Below are 13,776 nucleotides of genomic sequence, written 5' to 3' on the forward strand. Positions count from 1 at the left end.
CAAGGTTAGTTAGTTATGGGGAACAAGCCTCACTTTCAAAGGCAAGTTCACAATTCATGTAGTGATTCAATTCCATTGAATAAAACAGCTATTAAGCAACTACCATATGCAAAGCAAATACAGTGAAAGCACCATCAAGCATTGCTAAAAAACAGTCTCATGCCATCTTAACGTTGATGCTTCTTTCGGGCACCTGAGCAAGAGTTTTTATTGTTTTGGAAATAATAATAACAAGAGCAGCCAACACTTAAAATGCCCCTATTACATACCAAACGCAGTTCCAAGTTCTTTCCGTATAACAACTCATTTCCCTTTATACCAACTATGAGATGAGTATCATGATTATTCCCATTTTACAGAAGAAGAGACTGAGGTTCAGAGTGGTTAAGTAACCAGGCTAGGGTCACATAAGTATATAAAGGTCAGAGCCAGGATGGATTCAGCCTTGCTTGACTTGCACTGCAGCGGTGCGTCTGGCCCAGAGTTGGTGGCCAGCATCACGGCGCGGCCCTTACCTGTGGACCACCCCGGCCCGGTGCAGGTGCTCCACCGCAGAGATGAGCTGCCGGATGTATCTACGGGCTTCTGCCTCCTCCAGCCGCTTCTTCTCGTAGATTTTGTGCATCAGGTTGCCCCCAGGGCACAGCTCCATGACCAGGTAGTAGCTGTTCTCCGTCTCTAAGATATCGAGGAGCTGGGTGATGTTGGGATGGCGGATCATCTGCTGGATCTGTCCCTCTCGACGAAGGTTTTTGGTAACGTAGGTGTCTTTCTTGGCTCGCTTCTTGTCAATGACCTTGATGGCCACCTAAGGAGACACCAGGAACGCGGCTGTTACCAGACACTGCAGGCGAAGTTTACCCCCTTGACTAGCCACAAAACCCTAGGAAGACACATCGCTCCTTCTCCGCACCAGGAGCAAAGTCTGATCTGAAATAGCATCCAGGGAGAAAAGAAAAATGTTACATCAGCAAAGGCCGGAAGAGTCAACCACGAAGGAAGAGAATGTCATTCACTCAGGCCAGCTCGAAGAAGTCTGGAAGGCTCAGTGAAGAGTCAGTGTCAAACCTGGTGTTTTATCCTGCGGAGAAAACACCAAGGTCACCTCCAGCCAAGACCCCTCCCCTCCCACACCCCACCTCGCTCAGATCTCGTAATTGCTCCAGGTTGGGTCCCCCCAGGCCTTCATTTCTGAAACAGCCAAATCTGCCTCCATCTTCAGTTCTGGGGTGTGTTTAGGGAGCTGAGGGGTGCAATGCCCAGGGATTTGGTAGCCCTGCCCTTCCTCCCTACCCTTCTGTGCTCCACACCGGGCCCTCAGGTCTGGCTGCCCCTGGCTTCCAGTGGTCACCTCTTTCCCTCTGAATCACGACGCAGGTACTCTTGGCCCCAAGTCAGGCCCAACCTGTTGCTGCTCCAAAGTCACATCTCCGCTGCCACCTGGATGCCCCTCCTGGGTCACTTCCCCTACAATCAACACGTCACATGTATAGACCCTCCAGCTTTGCAGAAAGGGAAGGAAGGAAGGAGGAAGGGAGGGAAAGGAGAACGGAATAAGGATGGAGGGATGAAGGGGAGAGAAGACTTCTGCCCAAGTCTCCACCTTCCTACCCTTCCTTCGTCGGCTATTGCCAATTCACTTACCCAGCCTTAAAACACAACACTGTTTTGCCCTCTTCTTTTCTTACTTATGTCTTCTCTCCTCTCTAAGGCAACCAGCCATTGACACTTCATCGTCTGCTTGTGCTCACTGCCTCTCTCTCACTTTTCCTTCCTCTCTGTCCCCACGCCAGGCTGCATTCATCTGGGACCTTGCCTCCCAGCGTTCAGATGCCCTGAGTCTGTGTAAGACTCGAGCAACCCAAGGGGCATTCTTCTATGAGGCTGTCAAGCCACTGGGCTGCAGGACAGAAACACTGGACCTTTCATTTCTATTTATTTCTTTTTTTGTAATTATATTTTGTAACTGCTTCATAATGCATTCAGTGTACAGAAGTGTGATACCGATTAATTAGTAAACAATTAATAGATGATAGATAGACAGATGCTGGGCAAAGACTAAAGACAGGAGAAGAGGGAGCCAAGGATGAGATGGTTGGATGGCATCACCAATTCAAGGGACATGAAGTTGGGTGAACTCCAGGAGATGGTTAAGGACAGGGAAGCCTGGCGTGCTGCAGTCCATGGGGTCCAAAGAGCAGGACACGACTGAGCAACTGAACAACAACAGACAGGCAGATACGTGTTTGTACAAAGGGGCTCAAATGTTCTTTTCTTTTCTTTTTTTTAACACTAATCCTCTATCCTAAGTCCTCCCAGGTCCTGGCAACCACCACTCAAATTGTAACTTTTTAACGGGAGGATAATTGCTTCACACTGTTGTGTCAGTTTCAAATGTTATTTTCTTGACAAGTTTGTGATAAAAATACAAGTCTGGCCACCCCTGCTCTGGACTATGACATCAATGTCCTGCCTCTTTTCCTTGATACTCACCCCGGCCCCTTGAATTCACACTCTGCCCTGCCTTGATGTCCAGAACTCTGATTTCTTGCTTGAAGCTCTTTGGGGGCTCCCTGATGCCCATCGGGCAAGGTCCACAGCCTCAGCCCAGCACTGAAGCTTCTTCTCCTGCCACTGTTCAGCCCAGACTCTGAGCTCCCCAGAGCAGGTCTCCTCACTCCCTGTGACCACACTACTCTCCACCCTCTTTACACCTTCAAATCCTCAGACACTAACTCCAGTCCCACCTTTCTCCCAGAAAGTCTCTTTAACACTCCTATCGTATGCTCCCATCATACCTACCACCTGCGATACCATTTAGAGCACCAATCCCTCCCCTTAACACAGGGACCACTCCCCACTTTGCCACATTACAGTACTTTATAAATGATGAGTGACCAACAGGTTACTAACAAGAAAATCAGTGAACCTTTTTTTTAATCATTGAAGCAAAACTAGCTGAAAATAGCTTAATCTAGCTATAAACAGTTTATCATTTCTTCTAGAACAGTCTTTTTTTAAAAAAAATTTGAGATGTAATTGACATATAACATTGTATTAGTTTTAGGTATGCAACATAAATATTGGGTGTATGTCTCTATTGGGAAGTGTTTACCATAATAAATCAGGTTAACATCCATCACTATAGTTATAAACTTGTGTGTATATGAGACTTTTTATGATCTTCAATATTAGCAGCTTTGCAAACATACAATATGGTATTGCTAACTACTGGAGGAGGAAACGGCCGCCCACTCCAGTCTTCTTGCCTGGAGAATCCCATGAGCTGAGGAGGCTGGCGGGCTACAGTCCACAGGGTCACAAGAGTCAGACACAACTGAGCGACTAACACTTCCTTTCACTTTCATTGCTAACTACAGTCACCAGGCTGCCTGTTACATCCTTCGGATTTATCTTACAACCAGAAGTTTGTACCTTTTGACCACCTTCGCCCATTTTAATGGAGATTATCAGGCCCTTAAACCACAGATATGACCAAGAGCGAGACAATCAGCCACTAGACCAGATAAATCAGAACCTGCAACATCCCAGGGCGACGTGAGGCTGATGCTATCTGCCCACAGAAGTGGGCTGCAGTTTGGTCTACCAGTTCAGTATATACAAAGCCAAGAGCTTTAAAAACTGTATTCATTTGCGACAAAATATATGTATATATGCATAACACATGCACATATATATAAATACACACACAAATATATATCCATCATCTTGTGGGGGCAGAAAGAGGAATGCTGAAAAGTACAATTAGATTCTGTCTGCTCAACTCTATGTTGCAACGTTTTAAAAATTACACCCTTTGGCAGTGGAATTCTTAAAAGTACTGTGAATAAACAACAGTCTGAAAGCCCGGCAGTAATACGATCTGCCTTTCTTAACAGAGCACACAATTATTAGGAGGATAATTTATTTAGCTCTTTCATTGCCTGGAGTAGGTTATATAATGGCCACCCAAAGACATTAAGCCCCCATGCTTAGAACCGTGTGAATGTGACCTTATTTGGAAAAAGTGAAGGATGCTGAAATGAGATTAACCTAGATTATCTGGGTGGCGCTAAAGGTCACCGCAAGTGTCCCCATAAAATAGAGGCAGTGGGAGATTTCACACAAATACACAGAGAAGTCCAAGTGGTGAAGCAGGCAGAGATGGCAGGGATGGAATAATACGGCCACCAGGCACTGGGAGAGGCAAAGGAGGGATCCACCTAGAGCCATCGGAGGGAGCACAGCCTTGTTGACACCTTGACTTTGGTCCAGTGAAATTGACTTTGGACTTCTGGCCTCCACAACTGTGATAGAATAAACTTCTTTTGTTTTAAGTTACCAAGTTTGCGGTAACGCATTACAGCATGTGTGTGCGCGTGCTAAGTCGATTCAGTCATGTCCGACTCTTTGTGACTCTATGGACTGCAGTCCACCAGGCTCCCCTGTCCATGGGATTCTCCAGGCCAGAATACTGGAGTGGGTTGCCATGCCTTCCTCCAGGGGATCTTCCCAACCCAGGGATGGAACCCACGTCTACTAGAGCCACCTGGGAAGCCTGTGCATTACAGCAGCCACAGGAAACTAACACATCAGGGGTCCACTCCACCATCATCTGACATCTTGGTTCCCAAGTTCTACTGATTCTCAAAGTCCCTTTGTGAAAACCCTGAACCCTACGGCAGCCCCGCCTAGAGAAGCTATCCTATAAAGGCCCCTCTCTATTTTTAAACACCTTCACTTGTAAGCATTGCTAAACTTGTAAACTCTGTATTGATAATACTTCTGAAGATGGAATGACATTCTTGATTACACAAAACTGTTTAATCAACTTCGTCTGTAACAACTGAAATGGGGGTGGGGGGATGAATGGGAAATTAAGGAATTGGCAGTGATCAATGATCAGCAAAGGGAGGCATCTAATTTAATTTGACAGTAATCAGAGATTTATAGGCACTAATTCTACCCAGGGGAAGCCCAGTGTGATGATGGGTCTCTAGCTGAAAAGATAAACTGCTTCAGTCAGGACAGTTTTAAACAGTAAAATTAAATCTGCACAGACGGACTGAGGACCCAAGTTGATGGACCAGACTAGAACTCCCAACATGGTCTCTGAGTTTGTGAATGGGCTGTGGGGTGGGGGATGGGAGGTGTTGTCAGGGGAGTTTGTGAGTTTCATCCTGAGCATATGGGGAAAGAAGTTTTGCTGCGAAAGGTCAATAAAACAAAGTCTCCAACTTTCTGATGGCTTCAAGTTGCATAGCCTCCTGAAATTTTACAGAGGAATCTGCTTTCAAGGATTGCCCCCACATTTCCAAGTAAGTAGCAAAGTCTGAGAAATTACTAGAGAGAGGTGAACACACACCAGTGGACCACAGGTGAAACTGATCATTCATCAGCTTCTCATTAACTAAGACACCATACTTATCGCAGTATGGCAACTCCCACCCCATCATCACTCCCAGGCTCCTGCAAAATAAATACATAAATAAATACCTCTCAGTGCATAAAATCAGCAAACTTTTAAATAGCTAAGCTCACACAAAAGAAAAGGAAATATCCCAAGGCAAAAAAAAAAAAAAAAAATGAATAGATCCAAGATGAGGCGGCAGCAGCTATGGTATAGAGAAACAGAAGATGCAGGGAAGAAGGGGTGATGGCAAGGAAGGAGATCCTCAGAAAGCAAAGGAAGAGGTTGGTCTGTGGGGACAGGAAGCCCGGCTCCCTCCCACACGGGGAAGGAGGAGAAGGAGAAACACGCTTATCCTAATTCCTCCAGAGAGGGGCTAGCTGCGGAAAGGCATTCATGCCTAATGACCCCTGTGACGTCTTAGGAGAAAAATTCCAATGTAGAATTTTACTTAGAATGAGGGATGCACAAAGTGTGTGGCCCCAGTCTCAGCACACACTTCCACAGACCCATGGGTGTGCAAAGATGATGTTCACAAAGCACTCAGTAAAATGTCTGGCACTTAGTAAGAGCTCCTTAAAAAGATGTTCTTATAATCACTATCGCTTTGCTTTCACTGAGGCCACCTGTAGAGGGTGAAGAGCATTCAAAACTTAGTTCAGCCAAGAAAAAAAAAAAGCATCGCCTTGACCTGTCACCTTAGCATATTAAAAAAAAAAAAAAAAAGAAGCAGCAGCAGCAGCTTGAATCACATTTGAGTGTTTCGAACTCTCTGGAACAGAGCTGCTTTTAAATCCAAAGGCGGTGGTTTAATATTAGTCTACTCTCTCATCTCCTTTAAATATTGACTTCATTCAGATTGCCTACATAGGATCAGACTTAACAGGATTTAAAATAATTCATCCCTTCATCCTGGATCACCCTTCACTGCCTTTAAAATTCATTCCTCTGAAATACATCAAGGATGGGTCACGTATCCAATCTCCAAAATGAAAAGGCAGATGTAAAATGGATCTTCATATGACGGAGAGGAAGGAAAGCACTGATCAAAGACACTAGTCTTTAATATCACAGAAACATGCATATATGCTTCAGCCATTATACAATGTCCAATGTGTTTCTGTACGTTCAGCCTTCCCTTAATCAAAGCACTTTTATTCGTGATGTTTTAAATAATCAGAATGCATGGAGAACAGGAGGCTCTGATCTGAATGAATTTTCTTTTTACGTAAAAATGAGCCAAGAACAGCTTTCTTTCCAGGACATGTTGGTTTCTTAATAAATATACTAGGTTAAACTCGAGTGAATCTTTTCTTCTTTAGCAAACTCTTATTAAGGCACCTAAAATATAGTTGACACTGTTATACACGCCATGAGTACGCTCTGAAAGAGACATGGATCTTCAGGCCTACTGGTGGCCATAATTCAGATTTTTTTATAGTGATTTAGGATGACCATCTGTCACAGGCTGAATCGTCTCCACCCTTCCCACACCACACCCCCAAATTCACAGCTGAAGCCCTAACCCCTAATATGACTCTATTTGGAGAGAGCTATATGCAGTAAAAAGGTTAAACGGGCCCCAAAAGGTGGGGTTATTGTTGCTGTTCAGTCACTAAGTCACTCACGTTCAACTCTTTGTGATTCCATGGATTACAGCACGCCAGGCTTCCCTGTCCTTCACTGTCTCCCACAGTTTGCTCAAACTCGCGTCCCGTTGAGTCAGTGATACCATCCAACCGTCTCATCCTCTGTTGCCCCCTTCTCCTCCTTCTCTCAATCTTTCCCAGCATCAGAATCTTTTCCAATGAGTCACTCTCCACATCAGGTAGCCAAAGTACTGGAGCTTCAGCTAAGGGTGGGGACCTGATCTAATTGGACTGGTGTCCATATAAGAAAAGGAAGAGATGCCAGAGACCTCTCTCTCTCTCCACATTTGCATGGAAGAAAGGCCATAAGAGGCCACAGCAAGAAGCCGGCCACCTACAAACCAAGGAGGGAAGCCTCATGAGAAAGCAATCCTACGGGCACCTTGATCTGGGACTCAGGCCTCCATAAATGTGAGAAGATAAATGTCTGTCACTTAATCCACCCGGTCTGTGATCTTCTGCTGTGGCTACCCGAGCAGACTCATGGACCACCCAAGCATCACACAATCCTACGAGATGCCCTTACCCTACAGAAGAGCACAACTGTAAGAACCAAGGGTGAGTGTCCATCCTCCAAGGGCTGGGGTCAGGTCTGACAGTTCCTTTCCTGCTGTTTTCCACATGCTGGCAACTCAGAGGGTGGCAGACTATGGCAGCCAGACATGCAGATTCCCAGGCTGGGCGCCTGGACTTCAAAGCCGGCCCCTCCCGCCTGGTGCCTTGGACCGCACTAAGCTTCAGCTTCCTCATTGTTACAGAAAATGGAGGGGCGATCAAAGTGCCTACCTTATGCGGTGGTGAGCCCTGGGAACATTCCTGGAAGCCCTCAATAAGTGTTAGGGTCTGTGTATTTTGTGTAGGAAGAGTGTGTAGAACCAGAAGCCAGGAAGCCCCCCACCTGGCTCCCACCCCCGCCACTCCCTGAGGTCCTCACCAGGGTCCCCAGGGCGTCCTGACCACCCAGTCTGTGAGGCCACTCTGCCTCCTAGCCTCCTGCTTTTCCTCCTAGCCTGATCTTGCCAAATTGCTGCTGCAGGCCGCCTCCCTCCTCACATTAGCAATGTACTGTCCACTTCCCAGATGCCTACGAGCATCCATTTAATGACCAGTCCCACCACCTACATCCTGCTTACACCTCTTTCCCAAACGTTTTTTTTTAAGTTATTCACTTTAAATTGGAGGATAATTACTTTACAATATTTTGCCACTTTTTGCCATACATCAACGTGAACCGGCCATACGTAGACCTCTGTGTTCCCATCCCCCCTCCCCGATCCTGAACGCCCCTCCCATCTCCCTCCCCACCCTATCCTCTCGGTTGTCATAAAGCACTGCCTGGGACATCTCCATGTGAATGGTCCTCTGGCTCCCCAAGGACTTCCCAGGTGGCACAGAGGTAAAGCCTGCAAGTACAGGATACTCCAGGTTCAATCCCTGGGTGGGGAAGATCCCCTGGAGGAGGCAATGGCAACCCACTCCAGTATTCTTGCCTGGAAAATCCAAAGGACAGAGGAGCCCGGCGGGGTACAGTCCATGGGGTTGCAGAGTCAGACACGACTGAGTGACTGACACACACACTGGCTCCCCAAACCCATGGCTTCCCCCTACTCCCCCTGAAGCAGTTCTCTCCACAGGTGTCCCTGAAGCCCAGCCACGCATCCTCCTCCATCCATCACACCCCTAGTCCCACACGTAATTATTCACCAGGACCTCCACCTCTCAAAGTCTCCGCACACCCTCTCCTCCCCCACCCCGCTGGCTGCACCACCATCCCCTCTGGAGGTCTCCCACCCCTGCCTGGAATTCCCTCCCACACAGGGCTCTCGGTCAGAGCAACTCCCAACTCCCAACTCCTCTCTCTGACCTCAGATTACAATTTTTTTCTCTGGCCCAGACTGGCTCAAGCCACCCTGCAATTCCCCAGCTGTCACACCCATCACAGACACTCTTAACGGTGGGGCACACCCTCCACTCTCATTTCCAGCAAGGCAGCTGTCTGGCCTTCCAGCACTGCGCTTGGTTCATCCAGGGCAAGGACAGGAGGGGAAGAAATAAAAGAAAAAGGTCCCAGCCGCCTGCTACAGTGGCTCATCTCTATGCCTGCCATGGGTAAGCTGGCCACTTGACCAACACCTCCCCTCCACTTTCTCAGCTTCAACACAGGCTGACCAAAGCCTTCCCTTCGACCATGAAAATTACAAAATGTGACGCCACCTGTGCATGTGGTTTCAGCTCGTGTGTGACTGTGATGCAGAAACACTCTTTCCCACTCTTACCCCCTCTCCAAAAGTCTCCAGGTCAGAGACTTCCCTAACCAGCCTAATTAGAGCTGCACCACGCCCTCCACCCTCTACCGTCCATGACAGCAATCCACAACCCCCTTACTCCATTCTGGTTTTCCATTGGTTCCATTAGGGCTTTCCTCCTTCATGGCACAAAGTGCTCCCTGATTTGGGGATTGGTCTTGTTGAACCCTTCTCACCGCTTTTCAAGCCTCCTCCTTTTTGTAGAATAGCTCAAATGGTAAAGAGTCTGCCTGCAATGCAGACGACCCGGGTTCGATCCCTGGGTCGGGAAGATCCCCTGGAGAAGGAAATGGCAACCCACTCCAGGATTCTTGCCTGGAGAATCCCCTGGACAGAGGAGCCTGGCGGGCTACAGTCCACGGAGTTGCAAAGAATCAGACACGACTGAGTAACTTCACTTTCTTCTAGAGCCCAATCCCCACCGTCACTTCAAACAGAGCTCACTCTTCCACGCCCCATGCCTGGCAGTGTCGAGAACACAGAAGAGGCTCAGGCAACGTGTGCAGGGCCACTGACACAGCCAAGGCTTGTGCAAGGTAAGGAGAGGAGAAGGGAGTGAGGGAGGGAAAGGGAGAAAGGATGGACAGATGGATGCTCCACGCCTCCCCAGTTAACGCGCGAGCCTTGTGGGTTCCTGGACAGAAGGCAGACAGCGGACACGAGATGCTCACACTAGAACAGAGATCAGATGACGCGGAACAAACAGCAGCCGTGGCGGGCCCTCTCAGGGTGAGACAGAGCACAGAGAGAAGTTCAGGATCGCTGCCAGCCTACGGGGGTGGACTGTGGTCCCCTGCTCCACTGGAGGCACCCAGCCGTCCTGCTGAAGAAAGCGCTCTCTCCCTTCCTGAGAGCCTGGCTGGGAGAAGTCACCAAGGAGAAGGAGAGCTGGAAGGACAGCCATGACCAGCAGTGAAGTGTGCCATCTGGGCACCTGGTGTCCATCGCAGAAGGAGCCTCCTGCTTCCCCCCTGTACCCCCTAAGTCCCTCCCTCCCAGTGTCTGGGCTGTGCCCCTGCCAGGCACCCTTCCCCGCTCCTCACCTTGTCTGAGCCATCTGCATCTTTTCCAGAATAGCTACTCCAGAAGGACAGGGTGTGTGTGCCAAGTTGCCTCTTTGCGACCCTGTGGACCGTATACCACCAGGCTCCTCTGTCCATGGGATTCTCCAGGCAAGAATAGTGGTAGAGTGGGTTGCCATTCCCAACCCAGGGATTGAACCCATGTCTCTGACATCTCCTGCACTGGCAGGTAGGCAGATTCTTTACCACTGGCTCCATCTGGGAAGAAAGGCCCCCTAAAGCAAAGACCAACCAGACACACCCAGAATCCCCGTTTCTCCCAGAGAGTCACAGTCCTGAAGGTGCCTGGAGAATGCATCATGCGCCTGCCTCCTTCTCTGACCACATCTCCCTGCCGCCCCCTCTCAGCCCCTCTGCTCACCCACAGGCCTCCCTGTAGGTCCTCTGATGAGACAGGGGTATTTCCACCCCGGCCACAGACTCTCACCCTCACCTCCAATCTTGCTGAGGTGGCACCACTCACACAGGCTCCCTGACCCACCTATTAACAGCCAAACCCTCACTCCGGTCCCCAACATCTCATGGCAAATAGATGGGGAGAAAGAGGAAGCAGTGACAGGTTTTATTTTCTTGGGATCCAGAATCACTGCAGATGGTGACTGCAGCCATGGACTTAAGACACTTGCTCCACTGAAGAAAAGCTACGACAAACCTAGACATCGTATTAAAAAGCAGAGACATCACTTTACCAACAAAGGTCTGTCTAGTCAAAGCTATGGTTTTCCCAGTAGTGATGTATGGATGTGTGAGTTGGACCATAAAGAAGGCTGAGCACTGAGGAATCGATGCTTTCCAATTGTGCCACTGGAGAAGACTCTTGAGAGTCCCTTAGACCACAAGGAGATACAACCAGTCCATTCTAAAGGAAATCAACCCTGAATATTCATTGGAAGGAGTGATGCTGAAGCTGAAGTTCGAATACTTTGGCCACCTGATGCAAAGAGCCCACATGTTGGAAAAGACCCTAATGCTGGGAAAGATTGAGGGCAGGAGGGGAAGTGAGCATGGGAGGATGAGAGGTTGGATGGCATGTCAATGGACATGAGTTTGAGCAAATTCCGGGAGGTAGTGAAGGACAGGGAAGCCTGGCGTGCTGCAGTCCGTGGAGTCACAGAGTCAGGCACGACTGAGCGACTGAACAACAACAAAGCCTCACTCCAGTCTATTCCTCCCCATGGTGCACAGCACCTCTTAAACCCCACAGAACTCATCAACTGAGTGTGGAGTCTGCCTGACCCGTGGTGCTGCAGAAACAGTGCTCTGCCTCCTTTGCTGTCATGCTTTCTGCAACCAGAATATTCTCTGGTTCAAAGACAACACCCAACAAACATTTCTTGGATGAATAAATGAATGATTGAATGAATGAATGAAAGTACAGCTGGAAGGAAAAGATTCTATTTTAACTAGATCAGAACCTGTTATGGACTGAATTGTGTCTCCCTCAAATTCTTATGTTAAAGACTTAACCCCAACGAGACTACTAGGAATGAGTTAAAGGTTAAATGAGGACATAAGGGTGGGGCCCTAATCCAACAGGACTGGTGTCCTTGTAAGAAGAGGAAGAGACACCAGTCATACAGGGGACAAGCCACGCAAGGACACAGCAAGAAGACGGCCATCTGCAAGTTGAGGAGACAGGCCTCAGGAGAAATCTAACCTGCTGACACCTTGACCTTGGGCTTCTAGCCTCCAGAACTATGAGAAGATAAACTTGTCATTTCAACCACCTGGCTGTGCTACTTTGTTACGGCAGCCTGAGCGGACCAATACAGAACCTTCATGCAAGTTATTAGTGATAGGTTGGCTCGCTGTGTAGATCTCATCTTCATCAATGAAATCTAGATGTATAGCCATCTAGACAATGCTGGATGAAGTAAACTGAGCAGACGTGAGCTGGAGGGGATGCCCCAAAATTCAGGAAGAATCGGCATGGGGCTGAGGGATCTGAGGCTCCAGCCCAAGCCTGAATTCAGTGTAAAAGGGCTGAAAACTGTGGTGATTGGCACAACCCAGTAGGAAGTTTTGAAAATAAATTGGTTTCACGCCTTTAATGCATCGGAGTAGAGCGTGAGCCTGTGTGGAGGATACTCATTTAACAGAAAGCAGAAAATATCTTCTGCTGGCTGTATAATTAATTTCAGCATCGCTCTAATTCAAGGAGAAATGATGCTGGACAGCAAACACACAGATCGCGCTCTTTTATGGGGGCCCATTAATTGCTGTAATTTATGTCACAGAGCAACACAGCTCTGACCCCTGGCTTCCTGCCAGCCACCCTCCTGGGACTCTACACTAAAATCTGTCTTTGTGGAAATGAGGGGGGAAAGCTTCCTTCCCCAGTTTAAACAACAGAGCTCATTAGGGCTGATCTTGGTGATGAGGGCAGAACCCAGGGTTGGGAGACCCTCCCACCCCCACCTCGGGGAGTTCTGAAACCACCATCACCAGGCTCTCCGAGCCCTGACTCTAGCTCCAACTCAGAAAGCAAGTCACATCCCGACACCCTAGAAACATCCTGCAGGTAGAAATCCAGAAACTGCTTCCTGCAAGGAGGAAAAGTGCAAAACAGAGGATGTCTGAGAGAGCTGGGTAGATGGGCCAGGCTGCCCAAGAAGGGCAGTACTAGTGCAGTTGTTACAATTCCTATAAACCCGTCTACTGTCTACTTAGTTACAGTATGCATGCTTCCTTTGTCGTCAAAATGTATTTATGATCCACAAGGATAAAAGGAAGCCCAAATTCCCTGCCCAATTGGAATTCACCAAAACTCAGAAATCCTAAGGGAAGATGAGGTACAAATTTAAAAAGATGAGGTACAAATTAAAACAGGTAATGCTAGAATCATTTCTCTGGTTTTGGAAAAGCATCAAAAAGCTCCAGCTCAGCAACAGACGACAAGTTTTTTGAGAGCATGTGTAATTCATCTTTGTATTCCCCACAGCGTCTGGCTCTGAAAGCACCAAATATACTACATCAATAAATTCACTGATTAAAAGATTCAATGTCCATTTGTCTCAACTACCCTTTAACTCTGATCCCCCAGCAGCCCCTTCCTGCTCCAATTCTCTTCCAACTAGGCCCAACTTTTTCAATTTGTTTATTTTTAATTGAAGGACAATTGCTTTACAATATTGTGTTGCTGTCTGCAATACATCAACATGAATCAGCCAAAGGTATGTATATAATGGGGCTTCCTAGGTGGCACTAGGGGTAAAAAACCCACCTGCCACTGCAGGAGACATAACAGAGGCGGGTTCGATCCCTGGGTCAGGAAGATCCCCTGGAGGAGGGCATGGCAACCCACTCCAGTATCCTTGCCTGGAGAATCC

General features: G+C 48.0%; 1 protein-coding gene across 2 annotated transcripts in view; it reads right to left on the minus strand.

Moving 5' to 3' along the window:
* HUNK (hormonally up-regulated Neu-associated kinase) overlaps window positions 1–13,776 on the minus strand; it is a 129,930-nt gene that overhangs the window by 83,990 nt on the left and 32,164 nt on the right. For both annotated transcript variants that reach the window (XR_003510616.1, XM_027538409.1), the window contains exon 2: window positions 516–808. Coding sequence is in view for 1 of the 2 variants with exons in the window: in XM_027538409.1 (XP_027394210.1) it covers window positions 516–808 (293 nt within the window). In the remaining variant the exon portion in view is untranslated. The remainder of the gene's footprint in view (window positions 1–515; window positions 809–13,776) is intronic.

Source organism: Bos indicus x Bos taurus, chromosome 1 (genome assembly GCF_003369695.1).
Source record: "Bos indicus x Bos taurus breed Angus x Brahman F1 hybrid chromosome 1, Bos_hybrid_MaternalHap_v2.0, whole genome shotgun sequence".
NCBI classification, from domain to species: Eukaryota; Metazoa; Chordata; class Mammalia; order Artiodactyla; family Bovidae; genus Bos; species Bos indicus x Bos taurus.